The sequence below is a fragment of the Polypterus senegalus genome, chromosome 3 (genome assembly GCF_016835505.1).
Source record: "Polypterus senegalus isolate Bchr_013 chromosome 3, ASM1683550v1, whole genome shotgun sequence".
Classification (NCBI taxonomy): domain Eukaryota; kingdom Metazoa; phylum Chordata; class Cladistia; order Polypteriformes; family Polypteridae; genus Polypterus; species Polypterus senegalus.
In genome coordinates, this window is record NC_053156.1 from 215,610,429 (window position 1) to 215,633,716 (window position 23,288).

The 23,288-nt window shown below is 37.0% G+C and overlaps 1 protein-coding gene across 6 annotated transcripts in view; it reads right to left on the reverse strand.

The window, feature by feature from the left end:
- Positions 1-4,549, reverse strand: part of khk (ketohexokinase) — a 36,285-nt gene extending 31,736 nt beyond the window's left edge. For 2 of the 6 annotated variants that reach the window (XM_039748430.1, XM_039748428.1), the window contains exon 1: positions 4,332-4,548. In XM_039748430.1, the coding sequence (XP_039604364.1) occupies positions 4,332-4,423 (92 nt within the window). In that variant the 5' untranslated portion in view covers positions 4,424-4,548. Of the gene's footprint in view, positions 1-4,331 lie in introns of all 6 variants that reach the window. The other 4 variants (XM_039748429.1, XM_039748431.1, XM_039748433.1 and 1 more) reach the window with 3 other exon arrangements.
- Positions 4,550-23,288: the final 18,739 nt, after the last annotated feature.

The window sequence follows — 23,288 nt, forward strand, 5'->3', positions numbered from 1 at the left end:
TGCTGTAAAATTCATGTTTTATTGAGTTTTTAATTGTTAAATGCCATTGGGCCTATCTAATATTGATAGACACACTATTCCAATGTTTTGTAGCCCTGTAGCTACAGCCTCTGCCTACAGTACCTATTAATACATAAAACTTAAATTCAATATTTAGTTTTAAAGCATCTCAGTCAGTCTAGCCCTGCTAATACATAATACTACCATTGGGATTTATTTTGATTGACACTAAACTGACCTGAAATAAGTGAGCGTGCTATGCAATGGGCAGGTACCTGGTATAGAGTCGGCTTCTGCCCAATACTGCCATGGTGAGTTTTGGCTTCCTGTGACCCTGCTCTGGAATAATTAGGATTTTACTTAATTTAATGTTTTTGTTAAGTGATATGTTCTCATTACTGGTTGCTATAAAGAAATTAGATATCTATTTATTATTAAGGGTAAAGAACTAATAAATAAATAATTAAAATCTGCTTTATTTCAAGCGATTAATTGTGAAGTTTAAACTGCTAATATTATGCATTCAGAAATAAACTTTTCCTGGTGTTAGAATGGAGACATACAGTATGTCCTTTACCTTGTGTTATAGCATTCTGGGGCTTGGTACATCTAAATGTGATGCTTTCCACTAGGTAAAGAACAAAAAAAGAAAGAAGTAGTAGCTCTATATCACAGCCCTTTTATCTCCAGCTCGGTTGTGCTGCCATACCAAGCTGTGATTCAGAAAGTGACAAAACTTTCAATTACAACCTGTCATCACTTTTGAAGTCACTGCAGATTCTTTCCACTGCTGCAGAAAGTAACAGCTCTGATAATCTGAACTGAAGCTGACCTCCCTACACAGGACTGCCAATACATCTTTTAATTTTTTTCTTAGCACTGAGCCCCAAATTGCCCTCTCAACACCAACTGGCACAAAACTACTAATAGAAATAAGATCATTATTGTCAGTTATCAGATTGTGAATGCTGAAAAAAGTAATCAGTAATGTGTAAAGTTAATATAGGATTGGTTACTGAAAATACATGAGGAACAGCTGTATTTAGAGTCAACGTCTTTGAAAATGTTTTGCACCTTAAACTCCTCTCTTCAATTAATCTGAGAAACAAAAATCCAGTAGAGCAAGGGTTGTGACCTACCATTGCACAACTGTAATGGTCTGTATGCCGCAAGTACAAACAAATCTTGAGGGTGACACATAATAAAATGGAGGTCTAGTGATACTGAATTCTTTACTAATCTACTGACCTTATAACCAAACCAAATGGTTTCAGCTGGTGACAAGTCAGATGTTGTAATATCCAAGTATATTCAATAATTTGTTATTTGGATTGATGCTTTCCGTTGTACAGAAATATGCAGTATGTGATTTTTGCTATATTTCCATATTATACTGTACATATATTCATCTTGCATTTACACATTAATAGTCAAGTATTTTAGCCTATACTGGGAACCACATGAGGTGCAGAAAAATGTCCTTCTGAAATGTAAACATCCAGAGAGAAACTGGAAAACATGATTACAGCTGAAGCTCTAGGTTTTGCTAGGATTTATACTTACCCAAGGAAAGACATGAGAGACAGAGAATACAGGTATACGGAATTGAATTGATTATTGTGCAAATGTTGTCAATTTGACGATAATGATAGTCTTCTTCAGAGTTGCAGTGTTAGCACTGCTGCCACACAAAGAGGAGACCAGGGTTCATGTCCCAGGTTCTCCCGGCATTGAGATTGTATGTTCTCCCAATGGGTTTCCTCCCCGTGTTCCAGTTTTCTCCCACCGTCCAAAGACTAGTAGATTAAGTAAACTAGCGTTATTAAATTAGCCTCAGTGTGTATTTGAGTGTGATGGACTTTTGCCTTGTCCTGGGATCTTTTTTTGTCTTATGCCCAGTGCCTAATTGAATAGGCTACAGCTTCCCTGTGACCCTGACCTGGATCTGCTGACTTAGAAAAAGGGAAGGATATCCTCCTTGTCTCTACAACTGTAAGCATTTCCCAAGGAAAACCTGTATTAAAAACTAAGCTCAGTAATATTTTTTTCTCAAACATTCAAGTGTTTTGCCAGCTGTTAACTATTTTGAGGTATGTGGGTGTTTTTAGGCTAGCATGAGGTTTGAGATTTAACCTTTTGTAGCAGGGAATGTGTGCCTACCAGAAAAAACAGAGGTCTCTGGCCAGTAGTGTTAAAACTTTCATATCTACAGCAGATTAACATAAAAATTTTGTAATTACTCAAACAGGAAGGTTTAAAAATGAGACATTATCTTTTAATTAAACATATCTGTACAAACTAAGACAGACAATTGGCATGGTAGTTGAGACAAGCAAAACAGATAGCTGTCTGTGCTTTTTTGTATTTGCAGTAGTATATTTATGTCATATTCTTGTCCCTGCATAGGCTCAGATGTCTATCGTTACAATTCATCAGACCTATTAGCTAGAGGGAGACTGACTTCAAGAGCTGTATATTCATGCTAACAATTTATTCATCTGCAGCTTACATTATTCCGCAAATCTCTTGTACATTGATGCTGCCCTCTAGATGGTCCTGTATACATACTTAAACTTAAATGAAATTTGTTCTTAGAAACTTTACAGTGTGCTGCTCTCACTCTTGAAAGCATCATTTTTGTGCATAGGACTTTCAGGTTATTACTTTACTACAAAACATACTTCAAAATTTCTAAAAATAGGAATGCCATGCTCTCTAATAATTTGGTCTAGAATATGACAATGTTTGTGCATTGATCTAGATCCTATTATTTCTGTTTAAAAGTGCTCCTTTCAATCAGTAATAACCTGATAATCCATAATCAATCATTTAACAACCTTTGTGCTACTGTTTTTTGTTTCTCAGACTAGCTGAGGAGATGTCATTAAGACCTTGACTCTAAATACAGCTGTTCCTTTTGTATGTTCAGTGACCAATCCTATATTAACTTTACACATTACTAATTACAGACATTGTGGACAGCATTGCCTTACAGGCCTGAAAGATGATTTAATTTCTTTTAGCCTTTGGTCTTAGTTAGCAATGGAAAAATAAATCAGCTCAAAAGAGGCTATTAATGTGGCATGAAATGCTGCTGTGATTTTGAAGATAACACTGTCTTATTTATGGTTACAAGGTTACATTCTCCAAAAGTAACATAATAACTGTAATAATTTACCGCATGTGTGGTCTGTTCAATCAGCACATGAGTTTTTAAAAAGTCTCTGTAGTATTGTGAAATATAAACTGCCACAAGAATCACAGAGGTGAATTGCTCAGGCAGATAGGAAGATGTCGATGTAATAATCAGTTATGATGCAAAGTATATACTTGAGGGCACCTGTGTAAATTAAGAGGAAAAGTGTTCAAGACAAAACAGAACATGACTGGCATTGGGTTAGGGGGAATAAATCTGGATTGCCTAGAGAAATAAACATGTCAATAAATGGTGACCATGGAAACATCACACAGAAAAGGACTGGGTACTGGATTCATACCAATGATTTAGCAGCATTTAGAACAGTATTTTCAAGTTATTATGTAACAACATGCTAAAACAAAAAATAAACAAAAAAAAGAAAAATCCACATAATCTTAGAATAAGAGATCTTCACCATGTGTTGTTCTACTTCATATAAGACTAAATTGTCAGCATTTTATAAAATAAAGTTCAAATGTTATTAAAATGCATGCATTAAATATGACTTCATTTTTGTAGATTATGGTACTGTTATTTCTTCAAAAGCCAATTTAGTGATAGCGGAGAATACTAAACGAATGAAGAAAAAATAGACGGGGGACTCCAATCAGTCTTTGGGCACACCCATTCATATCGGGCCATTTAAAACTGACGATCAATTTAACACGTTTGTGAGGCTTGGAAAGAAAACTGGAATGCAAGCACGAAACCGAAATATCTGAGAATGCGAAAACCCTACAAAATGTGAACGGGCAGTGATTCCAAATTAAGCTCATGTCCCGAACCTGTAACGCAGCAGCTCTAAACACTGCCCTGTGCCACCCATGTTTTATATTTATCTTTAGTTGTAATTATTTTCACTCTTTGTTGTTTTAGTCAGCGTTTAGAATTTCTGTACAGATGAATGATTCTTATTAGAAAAGCTTTTGACATTCTATCAATAGCATTCAAGCAACAGATCACAAAACGAACATTAATGCACACGCCCACCCATTTGATACAAATACAATCCGTTAAGTTGGTGTTTACAATTTTGCTTTATAATTCAATTGAATGAAGCGTATATGCGTGTCCCCATGAAACACAGCAAAACGAAACTTTTTTTTCTTTTGTGGCATATTTCCCGTGTTACCTTGTATCAGTATCCTCCTCCGGATATTTGTCAACAACGCTAATAATATCTAAGCATACTAAACCGATGCACATGATTTTCTTTTCATCCATCTTTGAAGCGCTCGTGTACAAGTCAGACTCAACATTTATGCTGATGCTTCAATATTGAAGTGGCCTTTGAATTCCATTGATACATCATTCAAACGGTAAATGCCCGCCTCTCGCTTCACATGACCAACTACCTGTGATGGTACTCTAATGATTGACATGAGACTATTGACCAATTATGGATTTCACTTTTAGTCCCACCCCTTTTATTACCACTAGTCCCAAGAGAAGATTCGTCGCTTAGCTGGTGACGTCATAATGAATCGCCACTAGTTTTTAAGCATAATGAATAAATAACACAATAAGATCTCTGCTCTCGTCACTTGCATAGAGTTACTTTTAATTTCCTGGAATATATATTTCTAAGATCAAAAACTGAAACGAACAGAATAGAGCACCAGCTCCAAAAACAGGCACCTCACGCTACGCTGCAATGTCGAATACTGGAATGGCTTTTAAACTGAATTACCTGAGAGTGAACCGGAGCTTTGCACTAAAAATTAAAGGAAGTGTATTTGATTTAACTACGTAACATTAATAAACCCACTTAATCCAATTTAATTACAAATATTAAATAAGTGGGTAAGGAAAACTGATGGATAAATGTGTAAAGTTGTAGATTACTTTTCTTGACATAAATTCGATAGCTTCAGCAGTTTCTTACTGTATATGAAAATACATTGAAGACACTTTGAGGAGTGAGGTGCTTAGCATGAACACTGATGTTTTAGATTGGTTAACACCTCATATAATAGATTGTGAAGAAGCGGTTTGCCTTTTGTGTAAGGAAGGAGTATCACCAGTCCATCACTGAATGAATACAGACACATAAGGGCCAAATTAGCATTGCCAACAGTATTATTATTTATTGTTATTTTATTAAGGACAAGATATCTCAGCTTTGCTGGATTGGAAGCCTAACAATTGTAATGCTAACCTAATGATATGAGCAGTTTTGCGGCTTCCCAGTCAGTGACATGCAAGGAGTGTAAGAGTTCATCCGACTAAATATAGTTTTAAAACAGCAGCTTCGGCACATTATTATTCAAATCTGGATGAGGAAATTTGAATTTTATTGTTTCCTTCTTTCTCAATAATATTTTGCTTTATATTTCTCTTCTGCTTCCTGCCTAAATATGGCTGTGAGGAAGTCTCTGCTTGTCACAAATGCGTGTAGTGTAACAGCACCCCCACATGGTACTGTATTTTTCAAGACCAAGGTGAATGATAACAGAGTTTTTTAACAAAGGAATTTTTACTAATGTGAATTATTACAACACATAAAAAGGGAGCAAAACACCTAGTAATGTCACAGTGGTGTATTATTCTTTTTGTTCCATTTACTATCAAGGAAATCCTCTTTTGCTTCCTTCTCATTCTCTCTCACTATTTATCTCTATGTTTCTCCATCTTTATCCTTAACCTGTAGGTTTTTCATGGCAGGCCATTTCTTGAACTACATTCCCCTCTTAAGTTTATAAAAGTTTAGTGGAATATTTGCATTTTAGCAAATCCCAATTCAGACTATTGACACAAATATGACTAAATGTCATAGGATATCTCTAGACCAGGGGTTTAAAGCCTTTTTTCTTGGTGTAGCGCCTCCTGGAATTGAACTATTTTGAATTAACCCCCATTTTCTTTCAGTCTTAAATTGTTAAGTACAGGACTCTTACCAGGCACAACTAAAAGTGAGATTTCTTAACTCCCACCTCTTCCACTAATATTGCATTTTGTGATTTTAAAAGGTGACTACAGAGTTTATGTGATTGTGTATGTCTTTTAGTTTTTCTTATTACGTCAGATGCTTTTTTAATTAATTTTTAAAGTAAGAAAAGTAGCATGATTTGATAAAAAATAAAATAGAAAGCATACAATTTTCCTACATTTTAACTGCAAATATAATATAGTCATAAACATATGAGTCCAGATCAAATGAAGTGGAAAATAACTCAAGTTAAATAGGTCAAAATAAATAAGTCAAAGTCAATTGTGAAGTTGGTTAATTAATCATCAGTCTTACCTTTGGCAATACTGATAATTAGCCAAATACTTTGGCAAGGCTCCTACTTTATTTGCTTTACGTTTCTTTATTGTAGGAAGCAGTTCACTGGCCTTTAGACTTTGCTAGATATATTCTGTGCTCAAGGTAACTGACACACTCTTATAGAACAGAATAATACAATTTATTAATAAACACAAGAATTATAGAAGTATGATAAATGCATATGTACAGTATACTGTATTGACATATAAGACTGGACGCAGACAGACTAGACAGACAAAAATACAGAATATTATATTAATTTCTGTTTAGATTCCTAATTTATCTTGGCACAGATAAGTAGTTCTGTGATACCAAGTCTTTAAGGATACTGTCTGATGTTGTGTGGAATTGTTGCTTTGTTGTTGATTTGGGCTCAAGGTGAGGATTCTTCATGCATTGGAGTCCATTCCTTCTCTTTGCATCATGATCCTTATGGTGTGCTTTTCCTTCCCTGTTCACCTTCTGCTGTCTTCTCTGTTTCATGAAAAGCCAGAGCCAGAACTTCATGGAAAAAAAATCATCAATCTTTCTGGCACAAGACTTTAGATATTGAAGTTCTTTTCCTGAGGTAAAGGCTGCTCAGCAGACAGGGCTTACTTCTTAGCTTGGCACACTGGATGTCAGCTTTCATGTCTACAAAAAGGAAGAATATTTCACCTTTCCAGTTTGTTAGTTTCTGAGAGAAGGATATTAGAATTTCATTTTGGAGAATGTGCACAGAGTGTCCCTGGGAGGAATCCCAGTGTTCTCTCAGAATCCCTCCAGGTCTTCAATGAATGCATCCTAAGAGAATTCCTGAACTTCTCCTAACTTGCCTTTCACTGCAAACCCTGTAGGGTGCAGCAGGTATATAAAGGAAGGCTGAACCTTCTCCTGTCTGGATTAAAGTAACTTTCATTTAGAAAATCAGTGTCTTTGAGCGAGTTATTCATTCCATCGTAGTTTTCATCCCTTGAATTATAGGTCTTTGTTCTTACTGGAGTCTATTTTCATGCTCTTTGCTGGAGACAAGGCCTTGGCAACGATGTCAGGTTGTTATCAGATGACGTACATGCAGATAGTTTTAAGAGTTCAGCCACTTTCTGGAATGTATCATGAGAATCCAAGATAGGGTTTATGTGCACCTGTGTTAATAACTCTGAAATACAATGTTAGATGTGTGCATTTTATTATTAATAATTGTTAAAATTTATCTTTGTATTTCATTGTATATGTTTTGGCTTATTCTGCCAATTTCCAAAAGTTCTAAAAGTGAGGATACAAAAAACAAGTTCACCAAAAATAAAAATCTTGTAATGCTGGAGGATCAGACCTGAGAAAGACACAGACAGACATGCTGTTCAGACTGCTCATGCCCATGGAAGGAGTGAGAAAAAGAACACTCTTTGTTTGTAGTTCCCGAGGAATCTTCATTTTAGGCACAAATCAGATCAGTTTATAGAGGTGTGGAACCAAGGGGAAGTAGTTCCCTTTTTACCATTGTGAGTATTATTAGACTTCAGTTTGGTGCAGGCAATGGACATAGAAGAGGAGAACAAGAGTGGGAAAAACTGAAGTGAAATCTCAGAGCAGGAACATCATAAGACTGAGCGATGGAATTGAAGCTCAGCTAAGCGTGGAGACTGAGGTTCAGCAGCCCTTTTAAGTTCCACTTTTCACCTTTTTTAATTTCTTCACATACCACCTGATAGCTACCACTGCTCTTTTGTATAACTACATTAATATGGTTATGTTTTTTTTTACATTTATTGTTTACTTTAATTTTTGTAAAATATTTTTTGTTAATATTTTGTGTGATCACCATAATTTTGTCTTCCAGTCAGTATTTCCCACATTGCGAGGGATGTGCCTTCAGAGATCATAAACTTTGACCTGGCAAGTATAAAAGGCCATTCTAGAGATCACTTCCTTATCCAAGTTTTGACAAATTTAAAAGCTTTCCTGTACTTTTCTTTTCAATAATTTCCATCATTCATAACAGTCATTACAGGTTTTTGAGTCAAGCTTATTATTTTGACTTGGTATTAGTTCAGATTTCTGTGGACTTTGGTCTTTTTTTGTCTACCTTTACTCCTGGTATTGCTTAAAAAAACTTTTCTTTATTGATGCATGTCATTCTGGTTTTATTAGTCTTAGACATACTGTATATTTGATAACAAGATTAGTTTTTAATTCTATTGATTATTCTGATTTTACTTTGGTTGACAACTTTATACTTTCCTTGGACTTCTATAAAACTTTCAGTGTTGTTGAAGATCCCTTCATTTTATTGTTTTATTTATTTTTGCAATACTTTGAAACCTTTATATGAAAATGGAAATAACTCAGTGAAATTAAGCTATTACAATACCCAAAGGTTCTGATTGCAAAGAAGAATTAGGCAAGGCTTTCCAATTTATATATAACCTTTTCTATTTTTTGCACAAGCTTTTTACCATTTGATTGAATTAAGTCATTTGGAAGACATTTCTGTTGCTTCAAGAAGTATCATTAAAAGTCAGCTGGCAGATGATAAAAAGTTTTTTTGAAAAACTCTACAACCGGCTATTGACATAATTAATATGTCCTCTAAAGCATCAGGCTTGTATTAAAATCTTAATAAGTTTATTTTCTTAAAGATTTGGCTTGATTAAGGTATTCTTTTGGTGGGTCATTTGTTGAAAACACAGGATAATCTGAAGACCTATGGTGAATTTACCTCTTATTTTATCTTTTACAGCTAAAGAGTTTGCCTTTGTAATGGTTAAAATGTTTTTTTTGATTTTAAATAAATGTGTGTTTCTGAATTTAATTTAATGTTATTTTTTTAGTTAACCCTAACAGACATTGTGGAAAAATTTTTAAATCATGTGGTTTCTTTACCTTATATAAATGTATGTTGGAGAAACGTTCTTAATATTATCTCTTGAGAAAAATAATGGACAATGCCTCAAAAATATTTTATTACAGAGAAAATAAGGGAATCTCTTTTGGGAATTATAATATTCACACTGTAATGTACGTTCTTCAGAAATTCTAATAAGCCCTCCATCTGTGGACATTGAACAAGGGGCAAATGGAAAACCAAAAATAATATTGTATATCAGCTGTCTAAAAAAGCTCTTCACATACCCTACATTGCCAGTCTCTTCAGTGTGTCGACATGCACTGTTGTCAGGCCTGTGCCTGTAGCAAACCACTCATTAAGAAGTCTATATGGTACCATTTAAGATTATGAGCTTAATGCTTTGGTTTTAAACGTGAAGTAATTTATGTACATGCTTCCTTTAGGTCAGATTATCTCAAGGCATAATGTGAGCTACCACAGCTATGCTTATGACACACAAATGTATTTACCATTAGCACCTGATGACTCTGACTCTCTTGGTTCACTGACCCAATGCACCTAAAAGTTGGAATAGTTAACCAATAGAAATTTGCCAGGCTAATATGGTGGAGCATTTTAAAAAACTGCTACAAACCCATCATTTTAACATGGATTTTTCATAGCTACATTTTAGTGTACCTCTGATAAACTACGCGTATATAAACATTGATTTATCGTTTTCTTCAATGCTCCGCAATCTGTACTAATCCCTACTTTTCTCTGCTGTCCTTCTATCGGTTTTTCTGTGGTGGTGAGCTGCGCCACCACCACCTGATCAAAGCACCTTGCAGTCCCTACATTGTTGGATTTAAGACAGTACCCCAGATACCCCAGATATCTACATGACCATCATCATGAAATTATTTCATGTGAAGCCTGAAAACCATGACGACTGATTTAGGTCATTTATGTTAGGTAAAATGCCTAGTTGGGGCTGGGTGGTCTGTGGCCTTGGAATCCTTGGAGGTTTTGTTTTTTTTTTCTCCAGTCCATCAGGAGTTTGTTTGTTTTTTGTTGTTTCTGCAGTGGCCATTGGACCAAACTTTATTCTTTGTCTTATCTTATTTTTGTTTTTTATTAACTTTTCTTTCTTCATCATGTAAAGCACTTTGAGCTACACCATTTATATAAAATGGTGCTATAGAAATAAATGTTGTTGTTGTAAAACTGAGAATTCCTCATGCTGGATATCAATTAGTATAAGGAAGTTCAAACTCCTAAAAACACAGAAGCCAGTGAGGTAGACTAAAAGCACCAATGCACTTTGTAGACACTGAAGGTATCCGATCCTGAATGACACAATTAGGATGTGTTGTGTGGAGGACATACTCTGTTCTTAAACCCAGAACTTTGATGTACATAGAAATAGCAATACACAAACTAATCTAGTAGGTGCTGTTAGACACTTTCATAGTAATTTTAACTTTCAAATAGGTTTTATTTATGTGTTTTTAATTTTTGTCTTTGTTAAACAAGGTATAATATTATTCTGAGGTAGATGGCTTCTCCTGAAAGGTAACTCCTCATTACGCACACACAAACCTGTTTCAAATCACAGTTTTGAGGGAAATGTAAGACTTGACCATTTCCTCATTCAGTTTAGATCATGTACCTGGGAGCTATACCTAACACCTTGGCCTCAATCACCCTGGCATTTCTTCAATAAGGAGGTTTTAAGGTTTGGTTTTCCTAAAAGGTAAATGATTCTGCACAACATTAAACTTTGATTAACCAAGACCCTTCTACTTTTCCTCCAATCAGAGAGTGTATTTTAAATGTACAGCATATTTTAAAAATGAATTGCAAATGCTTCTTTGCTGCATGAATTTGCGTATTCATTATTAAGAGAGGGCGGCATGGTGGTGAAGTGGGTAGCGCTGTTGCGTTGCAGTTAGGAGACCCGGGTTCGCTTCCTGGGTCCTCCCTGTGTGGAGTTGGCGTGTTCTCCCCGTGTCTGCGTGGGTTTTCTCCAGGTACTCCAGTTTCCTCCCACAGTCCAAAGACATGCAGGTTAGGTGCATTGGCGATTCAAAATTGTCCCTGGTATGTGTGTGTGCCCTGCGGTGGGCTGGTGCCCTACCTGGGTTTTGTTTCCTGCCTTGCGCCCTGTGTTGGCTGAGATTGGCTCCAGCAGACCCCCGTGACCCTGTGCTCGGATTCAGCAGGTTGGAAAATGGATGGATGGATGATGGATGGATTATTAAGAGAAATGCTTCCATTTATATTACATCTGTTCAACAGCATAGTCTAGTATTTAAGGTGAAATGTGTATTATTTTGGTCTCATTAGAGTAAGATGTGACCATATTGTGGAGAATATTGATGTGGCATATCTCATGTTTTTAATGTGTGGGACAGAACAGAGGAGCTTTATTGCTAGAAAAAGTGTACACAATCAAAGGTCAGGTTAATATTTGCATAGCTGTTCAAATGTATCTTCCTGACATATTGATATGTATCTCTCCATTTAATTTACTAGAGACATTGTAGCAAGTGCCAGGACATTGACAGGGATGCTGATAAGCACTAGTACAGGCTCATTAAACTGAAACTTTGTTGTTGATTATGAAATGAATTCCCAAATAATATTTAACATACAGGCTGAATGCAAAATTTACCATGGCTGGTCATACAGTTTAGGTCCAAGACCAGTTTTATTTATAATTAAAGATAAATTATTAAATTAGGAAATAAAGTATAACACCATATGTTGGATTGCTAGATTTTATTATGGCAAATATTATTGTGGAATGATTAGGAGCCAAGAAATCACATTGAAGAGTGACTTCTTCTTCTAACACCCATTTGGGAATGAAAGACTCAAGAAAGAGATGTATGGTGTGATAGACAGTGTGTATGGGTGGGAATCCTGGCCAGGATGGGGCAAGGTTCCTTACCTAGAAGGGAGGCCGGCATTATCAATGGCGCAAAAAAAAGAGTGAAGATCGTCCTGCCTCAGCCTTAAGAAAGGCATAAGATGCCATTGCGGCGCTGGCTTTACTATCATCCCGTTAGGGTTTTACCAAGGAGCAATACCTGGTAGGATGGCCAGTGTATTGGAAGGTCGGCAGAGACAACCTGGTAGGATCACATGCTCCCCAGACATGCTGGGTGGCAGCATCCAAGTGTGACGCTTCCACTACGGACACGTGCGTGGTACACCGGGAACTATAGTCCTGTAGGTCAGCCTTGTCGGGTTCTGGAGGTTTCAGCATTTCATGCTGCAAGGATTCACCATCTTTACTTTATGGGACTTCTGACTGACCTGGAAGTACATCCATCTGGCTATGCCCTAGCACTGGAAGTACTCATGGGTACAACATAAAAGAAGTTGCTCAACCTCATCTAGGTGAATTGGAGCTGGGTGGAAGGATGACAAAGCTCGCCTGGAGGAGTGGAAGGATAGAGAATAGGAGAAAGAAAAGAATTGTGCTGCATTTGTGTGTGTTCAAAGCCTTTTAAAAGATACTAGGCTGACCCGCCTTTTAAGGCGACCGACTTTTAAGTTGACCACTCCTTAAGGCAATTTAATATGTAGATCAATTTGATATTTTATACATTTATTTTATACATTTTTATACATTTTATACTCATTAATTTGGTTATATTGCATTTGAGCGGTATTACTTTAATACTCGTAGTTTCTGTTATTTTTGTGATGAAATTTAAACTTTTTTTCTATATTTAGGACGCCCTTTTGAACCCCCCTGATATTTACTACGCGGTGAGGCATTTGTACTCCATCAACATTAATTATTTCCAGAGACATAATTTTGTCTATTTTTCCAGCGCATCGCGCACAAAAGCAAGGGAACGATGGGAGCACCAGAACTCTGCTCACATCATGTCGCTTCGTACCGCAAGCTGCAAGTAGTAAGTCTGTGATAAGCGGAATACTGCTACGCTTTCCACTCACGGGACGGAAGGACAATCCCGACCACTTTTATATAGTAAGAAAGAAGAAGAAGATATCGCACAGTCTGGAGTAGAAAATCATCTTTTACCTGGAAAAACGAAACTACAAATCCCATCGTGCATTGCAAAATGGATGGGGCATGTGTGAAACTCCGCGCCTGCATAGCACTCACGGGACGGAAGGTCAATCCTGGCCGATTTTATAAAGAAGGATATTTGTGCAAAAAAAAAAAATTATTGTACCAGGAAAAGTGGTCACAATGGTTAACAGTGACTAAAATCTAATGTGACGTTCTGCACTTTTAGAAGAGGATCTGGATCTAACAGTTTAAATCTCTTCTCTTGTCATTATATTGATATCACACTTGCAAGAAAGCTTAAATCCATTCACTGATGGGTGGGACAATCATCTGCTGAGAACTGAGGGAAATCTAAGCCCCAAGCAACTATGAGAGCTGAGATATAATGCAGTCTCTGAAAATGGCCAGGGATTTATCTGGTCTGACCATACTGGGCACCACTAATCCCAAAACCCCAAAAATAATAGTACAAGCACTATCCTGGGTTCAAATCACGGTGTTTTATTCATCAAAATACCTTTAATAGATTCTGTTCCTCTTATATGACACAGCACAGCAAATAATCCTCTTCTTCTCTTGCACCTCTACTACCAGATGAGTTTTGCCCTTCTGCACTCCTGACTCATACTTCCATTGTTAGGTCAAGAGCATCCTTTTCAACCCAACCATGAAACATTTCCACTATAAAACCTAGTCTTTGGGAAGCACTTCCAGGTTGAGCAGAAACTCAAACCCTTGCATTCTGCTGGCTCTCACTGACGGTCACCAAGGAACCCAAAAGGGCAGCTGTATGGGACCACAATTCCCATACCAGGGGTTGCCTTAAGGGAGACTGCCACCTAACGTATGGTTGAACAACCTGCATGTGGGAGACAGTCCCCCATTGTCCCATAAGTTTGGCCTCCTGACTGAGAAAGAGACTATTATTTATCTAGCTTGGGATGCACCATCCATTTTGTCCATCCTGTAATTTGGCATTTTGGCTGTGTCAGTAAGTCCTGTCCACTGTTGCTTTGATATCCAACCTAGTGTACTGCTCTTCTGTGTGTCTCATGATGTTGCTCTCCTGGCCAGATGAGGGAAAGGAAACCATCCCAGCCAAGACGCCAGACCTTTCATTACACTGGTTGTTTAATTATTGGAAATTTGGTTGATGCCTTGATTCATAGCAGTTTCACAGATTAAAATAAAACAGTTTTAACTTTCATTTTTTACTGAAAGGTTAAATGACTGGCTGATATTCAGTGTATTAAAAAACAGTCATTTAAAAGGAAAACATAAGGTTGTATCACTGCAGATTTTTAAGCTGTTAGTGTACACGTTATATACAACAACTTGTGCATTAATTTTAATGGCAAGTTTGGTCTGCTCCAAACTATTTTATTGGGCCTGCAGTGAATGTGAAAAATGAGAGCAGGACAAGTCTTATGTTACTCCAAATTTGATACCCATCCTGCCCAGAACAGATCTGTCTTTAGTAGTTTGTTCTACAACAATGCTTAAGCCTCATAAATTATTTTTTGGTGTAATGGTAGTAGAAAGAATTATATATTCTGTATACTGAGTGACAAACCAGTACCCTATTTGGGGACCAGAACCCTGATATCACAGCTCTGGGGCCTCATGTATAACGCCGTGCGTAGAACTCGCACTATAACATGGCGTAAGCACAAAAGCCGAAATGTGCTTACGCACAGAAAATCCAGATGCAGGAATCTGTGCGTACTCCAACTTCCACGTTCTTTCGTTACATAAATCCCGATCAGCGTGAAAACTAACGCTCGTGCACGCGCATTTTGTAACGCCCTAAATCCTCCCAGAATTACGCCTCTTTGAATATGCAAATCAATATAAATCGCCCTTAAGCGCAGCCTTCTGTGAAAAGACAATGGGAAAGGCACGGGGAAAATATAAGAATTTCAGCGAATACCAAGTGGAGGCAAAGGAAAAACATACTATTTGTTCAAATAAGCCGTGGTATAATCAACAAAAGGAAATTGATCGAGTGGCATAGCGTGTTGGAGAAACATGAAAGCTCACATCCACAAAAATCGCACAGTGCAGGAAATAAAAAAGAAGTCGCATATCAAAGTCGCCGTGGAAAGCCGAGTTGTAAGCCCACTGTCTGAGTGTCATATGTAAGCTTATTAGGGTACAGAGAAAAAAGCCACACGGTGGGGAAAAAGCACGAAATGTCCACTTCAATCTCGACATTTCCACTTTAATCACGTAGTTTATTTTGTCATTAAAGTAGAACATCATAAAATTCATCTTAAAATTGTTTAATTAACCAGTTTCTAAAATCACATCGTAATTAAAGTAGCACGTTAAATGCTTTGTTTTGTATTTGATTTTCTATGTGCTCTATGTGTGTGAATCACTACTTGCTTCTTAAACCGGCTCTCTTCCTCCAACTGGACACAGAGTCCATTACATTCGTGATTATTACAGCTCTCTGAATAACTAAAATACTGAGATGTATACGTGATGTCATTTTCATGATGATAGGAGTTAAAGAACGTTTGTGCTCATGACACAAGCATTTAACTTTTGCCGAAATTTGTCGCTGTGTTTTTAGCTGTGTTGCTATTTTCTCTTTCTGTTTTATATTCAATATATATTGGCGTAGCCGTCACTGCAGTCAGTTTTCTTTCCCCAAGTAACCGATCGCCATACAATCAGCTCTGTAATAGACGTTAAGCCATCTGTAAGCTTAGCGCCGATTCTTCAAAACGTTTAAAGAACATTGAAATATCTTCGTAGTACATGTTTAATTAGTCTGTCCTTAAAGACACTCCCAGTGAAGAATATAGATTATTTAAATGAAGTTAAAGTTTTATGTGTATAATTTAACAAACATATTTTGCTGCATTTCACCTTAAAAATGATATCGTCATCATATGTAAATACGCGCTTTATAAAGTGGCTCAGGTTGTGCGATATTATAACTGTAGTGCAAGTTTACAGTGGGGTGATTGTACTTATAAGTACAAACAGTTCTACAAGGTGCAATTGATTGAGTGCATTTAAAGTTCTTGGGATGAAACTGTTTCTGAACCGCGAGGTCCGTACAGGAAAGGCTTTAAAACGTTTTGCAGTGGCTGAGACAGCGTGTCCTTAATGCCGTATACCGATAATTCTCTTTCCGATCAGCTGCTGCTGATTCACACTCAGATAAAGTGATATAAATACTCCGCGTGGTGCAGTGAGAGAAATATGGAAAAAGATGATCCGCTGTGGCAACTCCTAACGGGAGGAGCTGAAAGAAGAAGAAGAAGAAGAAGAAGAAGAAGAAGAAGAAGAAGAAGAAGTGAGAGTAACAACGCTAAAGCAGTTATGGTATTTGGAATACTATGGCTGTTCCCTGGACCATTATATTGTTACGAGTTAATTACAATCAGATGCATTACACTAATAAACAATATGCGGTTAGTTTCTGTGTATTTATAAAGCCGCGTCATGAAAATAATGAGTAATCACACAGGAACAGTAGCACTGCTTTGACGCTGGGTGCCGCCAGTTTGCAAAACCGAGCGGAGAACTTGCGTACGACAAGGCATGAGGTACCGTGGAAAAGTGCGTGGCTTTACGCCAAGTGTAGGTTTTATACATCGTGATTTGAACGTGGAAAAGTTCTTACGCAACATTTCTGTGCGTACGCACCGTTTATGCATGAGGCCCCTGGTCTTTGAGTGTCCTCTTACTGAACAGGAGATGGCTCAGCCGAGAACTGCTATTGTATGTATGTATTGTATGGTACAGATTATATATAAACATTTACATTTATTTGATTAGCAATATATAGCTGGTGTTAGTTATGGGCAGCAGATTCTTGCAATGAAAAGAAAAAAGTTATGGTTTTGTAAATAAAATTTAACCCACAAAAACCAGACCCTTTCCCATTATAAGTTTTCTATCTATAATTTTGGCAACTCCTGGAAAAGGACACTGACCAAAACTGTCAAGATTAAACATAAGACTTAGTCCTGAATATCATTTAAAACAAACAGCTTCTAAATATCAGCATTTTAAGGCAATCAAACATTAATAAAGATAGTTATGCTTAATCCAAAACCAGTGTCTGCAGTGGTAGTACAAGCTAATAATTCAGTTTTTGAAAGGTTCTGAAATCATTGTAGTGACTAGGAAGTCACGTTTTTTTTCAAAGCAGGTCGAGACTTTGGGGAAGGTAGTATGGACCACTTCCATAACCAAGAACTTAAGGAGGTTCTTCAGCGCAATATCAGATGCTGGGATTTAAGATTAGAGTTAAAATTAAATCAAGCTTTACAAAAAATGATTTCTGTCACTTTCAATAAATTTTAGTACTTCTGGACCTTTCCTCACTTCATTTATCTGTTACTCAGCAGAGGTTATTTGTGTTACGGATAATCGCTGCTAAAGTTGCCCCTTGCTGGGAATCTCCTGATTCCTCTTCTCTTTCTGTCTGGAAGTCATCCTTTTTAAATTGGCTCCTTTGACTGTTGTATTGATAAATGGACTGATAGAGTACAGCTGGTCCAAGCACAGATGCCCCGTGGTCCTGGCTGAAGTCATAATCCTTACCTTTTCTTCTTAATTTTGTCAGTGCTGTGTTGTTCCCTTGCTTGCTTGTCCTTATGGTCTCCTTTATTCTTTTAGTTGTTCTCAATTTGAATATGGCAGGGTTTGAGTGGGTTCTGTTAATGGATGTTGTGCTGAGCTTTGTATTTAATTTTATTTTAATTCTTGTAAAAATAGCTTATGTTTTTTCCTTTAAAATGTTGGCTTTTGTATTTCAAGAAATATTTTTTCACAAAAAAGTTGGCAAAGGTATCCAGTAACATGGCCCTTTATTTTAACTGAATCTACAGTTCTTATTTTCTTCAGGCCTCTTGCTGAAGCAGCAGCTAAGCAGAAAGATATTTAGTCAGCAGATTTAGTATAGATAAGTGCAAATGCAGGTAGGCTGTAATGATACTCCATGCTGAATTGTACACTTATTTTTTAAAAAAGTCAAGATATCGGATTGCTGGTTAGCATCCATGAACTTTTCAGTGAGTATCATACCTGTGAGTTGCATTTGATATCAGATTCCCTTGGAAAAAACAAGGAATTATATCGGGTTTCAGATTTAAGAGAGACTAAACTTCAGTGTCTTTTAGCCCTTTTCTTGTCTGTTTAATTTGGTGCATGCTTTGTTTAATAATTTAAAAGATAAAATTAACCATATACTTGTGGATTGTCATTGACACAGCAGTAAGGAATGCAACATTAGATGTTTCCAGAAATACAAATTATATTTTGTTCATTTCCTGACAAGAAAGCTACATTATATGATTTTATCCATCATATCTCCATTCACAAAACACTGTAATTAGAGGAGGAGGAGGGTGTTGATAACCTTGGAATGAACTTTGAACCTTAATAGTATAATTCAATCTTATCTAATCGTGTATTCATGAAATCCATACCCAACTTGTCCACCAAGTTAAGGTGGAATTATTATTTCAAGGATTCACCACATGAACAAGAAGACTTTCAAACAGCCACTTCCAGTTTTCCTCTGTTACAGGAGGTAGATTCAGAGTTTTGGCTAATCTTTGAATGTCTAAAAGCCTCAAATCACTTTTCAGCTTTAGGGGGAAAAAACTACACCTGCAAAAACAGGCCATTTCATGATATACCACATTTGATTATTTTAAATAAAAAATGTTAACATACCCAAGTTTAGATAAAATATTTATTCTTATTATTTTATTCTGTGCATAATTTGGCTGAAGAAAAAATATAACACCAATTTCTAAAGCAGCATAACTTGTTAAAAAAATTAATTAACAGGTTTCATAAAAATCAACAAGAAATTACACTTATTTATAGGAACAGAAAATTGCACAGGTTCATGGTTATTCAAATGTCTAATAGTCAGATCTGATTTGCATTTCCAAGAATTTTAAAGTACTACATAGTCAAGTATCAAGTTCAAGTTTGCCACTGCAGTACTGAAATTTGCACATCAAATAATGGCCTTATCCTGGTCAGGCACATTGTCATAAAGGTCCATTGTTAAATAAAAACCCTTACCTGTTTTCGTGTTCTTCTCTAAATAAAACAGATGTCCACAAAGGACCTGAAGATATTTTCCATCCTGAATGATTAAACAAAAGCCTGAGACAGTGATGGTTGTTATTATAGGGTCATTGTCACACACACAGAGTGTCATGACTTGTGTTAATATTAGTTTCCACTCTTTACAGATTCATTTTTGCAGTTTAAACTTGTCAGTTTACATTGATTCATTAATAGGTAACCCCCCCCCCAAAAAAACACACCACTTAATAATGAGCATTAAAAAGGCAAACCGTCTAGTGTTATGACATGGGAGGGTCAATGTGTCTAGTTTCTGAAAACTGGAGAGGACATCATTAGCTTGTTCAAGCTGATGTACCACACTCTTCTTTACTTTTTAACTACAGGTCAGTCAGGTTGATTTCCAACTTCAGCTGTTGGAGATACAGATCTTAAAAGGGGAATGGGGTCCACTTACAGTAACATTTGTGAAACTAAATTAAAATAAAGGCCACACGTTTATTGATCTCACATAACAACATAGAGTTCAACCAATGCAAGTTCAGGAATGTTTGTCCCCAGGGGAAAATTTGACTTTTTACATAAGGTCTTTAAATAAATAAATGCATACATCCATACTGTCATAATAATAGTTAAAAGACATCAAAAAAGGCTTGGGGTAGCCACCTGTATATTGTGCCCTGGCTGCAAATGGGTAATTAGATTGTGAGATGTTCACAAGTCTGAGACCAAAACAGAACTGATCTTAAGGTTGTAAAGTTGGTGGCTTTAAAGGCCATGACAGGAAGAGACGTCATCGGGGATCGGAACTGGAAGTGATGCTATCTGGACTGGAAGTGACATCACCAGTGGTACCGTACCCAGAGTTGACATCATCAGTTCCACCCAAACTGGAAGTGACATCATCAGTGGGACTGGATTCCGGAAGTGACAGCATCAATGGTGTCGGAACCCTGCAGGATTTCCCGTGGATGTTCTGTAGAGGATTGAGAGAGAAAGTCAGTGCACCTCACCACCCCCTAGTCTGGCATGGAACTACTATTATTCAGGCCCTTTAGCTGCCTCCCATTTGCACGTGTGTGACAATACATAAATAAATACACTCATAGAAAACTGTATAAATAACTTCTGTTATACATACTAAAAACAGCAGTCTATTACCTTTCTTCACATTTCAGTGTGCTCTGAAGGGTTCTCCTCCTAACAAATGGGATATTTGACATCTGACGGTGGAGCAAGAAAGAAGTGCAGGAATGTGGTGTGGTGCTAGGTATAATACAAAATTAAGAGTAGTATTTGCAAAGGCAGTGGGTAACTTGATTAGCTCGACGAAGATATTAATAACTTAGAAATGTTCCATGTCTTTCTCTGAATTTCTTGCTGTCATATTTTAAAGAGAAGCCAAATCTTGCACCTGGTAGTTTTAGACAGAATGTATATTATTAACTATTTAATTTTCTATAACATTCAGATATTTCTGTTGAACTCAGCACTAACCTGTGTGATGTGATGGGTGTCTTTGAAGCTTTCAGTACCTAGAAGGAGAAATTGCAGAGGCATACTGACTCCGCATTTCTTGAAGGTAGACATCTTGATACAGAGGCACATCATCAAATTCCTCTTAAAGAAGAATTATACAGAGTATAATTTTTTCAGTTTGTGAAAGTCTTCAGTAACTTGGTGATGTAGCCTCAAGCTTCTGGTGAAACCACTTCAAGTTTCCACTGGCCATTTCCTTCTTCAGAAATTGAAAGCACCAGTAGAATTACAAGGAAAAATCAATGAACAAAATGATTGTTTTAACATTGTAATGTTGAAAAATAATGCACCCTGCTTTTTATGATTGTATAGGTTCCACAGAGCAGAACTTATACCTTGACAATGTACTTTTATTAGCTTGTGCTTTGTAAAATAATCATCTACCAGACTGGTTTTCCAGTTCTGGTAACTCAGTTTTAAGTAAATTGTTAATAAAAAGAAAGGAAATAAGCTAACTTTTTTAATACAATATATTGTGCCCTTTTAGTATGCACTCTCCCTATTCAATAATGCCAAAGCATTTATTTTATAATCTTAAATAGGAATTCTTGAAACTATAAACTGTGAGACCACAAGGGGGCACTGCAGCACCCCAGACAGAACCTCACAGACACATTTTATTAATCACAATTACAGAAAGTCTTCTTCCTTCTCTCTCACACCACTCAGGTGAGCTCTGTCCATCCACCACATCTGACTCCTAACTCACCTGGGTGAAGTCACATGGTTTCCTTTATACCAGACCCGGGGGTACTTCCGGTGTTACTACACTACTGGTTGAAAGCAGTTCCAGGTCAGGTGGAAGTTCCTTAAAGTGGGGACGGTCTGTCCCTGCAGCTCAGCTTGGTCGCACCCATGGACCACAATAGGGCTGTCTAACTGGACTACAGTTCCCAGCCTGCCCTATGGGTATACATGCAGGCACCATCGCCCAGGAAGGCTGCCACCTATTTCATATGGGGAGCAAACAGTCCATGCATAGATAGCCTTGCCTCCCAGCCAAGTAAGGAACTTTCAACCATCCCAGTTGGAACATAAGCCTATACTTGGTGTCCATGGCAAAAGATATATGCCTTATCATGGTTGCTATCTTCAGACAGTGTCAATGCTCATTTTCATAGGCCTGCCATCACCAAGTTTAATTTCTCTGAGCATTTAGAGTTTCAGTCTATTGGCTTTAATGGAAAGTAAAACTGGACATTAGATTATTTAACAACAACGGTTTTTGCTGGTACAAGAAAACTTTCTTTTACCTTGGGGTTGTTCCCTTCTAAACAATGCTGGAAAAAACTGACAGTGAACAAATATTTAATGAGAGCTGGTCATTTTGAGAATAATTTTCCTCACCTTTCCATCTTTTGTTGAGCAGTGGCTGCTCATAGTGAATCTCTTTGCCATTGTCCACAAATCTGATTTAAGGAAAAGGAAGTGGCCTGAATGTCTCTGTCAACATGCTTGTCACTATGGATTTGAGGACAAATCAACACCTATCTGTTGGCCTCTGTGGAAGACTAACCCAGAATCTTTATCATTGTAGTTGTCATTTATTCAGACTTTGGGATAATATCAAAAGAAGATCTCAAGCTGCAATATCTGAATAACTAATTGAATTTAAATGAAATGGTACACATAGTTTACTAGCAAAATGAATTTGAGCAAAATAACATTCAACCTGCATAGTTCAAACAACTATAAATGTTTTTTTTCTTGTACGTTTCTCGTTGGCCTCCTTTCAGCTGCTGTCCCTAAGTACTACAACAAAACTTAAACTGTGTTTGGTGGATATCTACGGTATATCAGTTTAATTTTAAATACTTAATGTCAGACTGCTGACATGAGTTTTCCCATTTTCCTTCATGTTGCACTTAATTACCTTCTTTGAAGCTGGTCATCTCTGTTAAATTGTAATAATAAATATTACACATGGAAGTTTAGCAAAGTGAAAAAATGTGTTATATAAATTTTGACAGACAAAGGGCTACCCTAGTAGCCCTGGTAGTAAAAAATAAAACATACAACTAAAAAAACACCCTTTTTATAACTGATATTTGTTTGGACTTGGACATTTTCACAACGTTTTCAAGCAACTTCTCACCAAACTCTCGAAATTAGGCTTGTTCCGGTTTGGAGGAGGGAAAAAGAGGTTTGCCTCATGAGTGGCTGCTTAGCTACTTCCATTGGAGAGAAGAACACATTTTGGAAATAGGCTGAAGTCAAAAACAGTTGTCTCCATCTATATATATCACGCCCTTCTTCCAGTGTGCAGTAATATCAACTTGGCTTATTTTGCCAATAATGCTGAACAAGAACACTGCCAAGAATCACATGACCAGAACACTCCGCAAAATATATT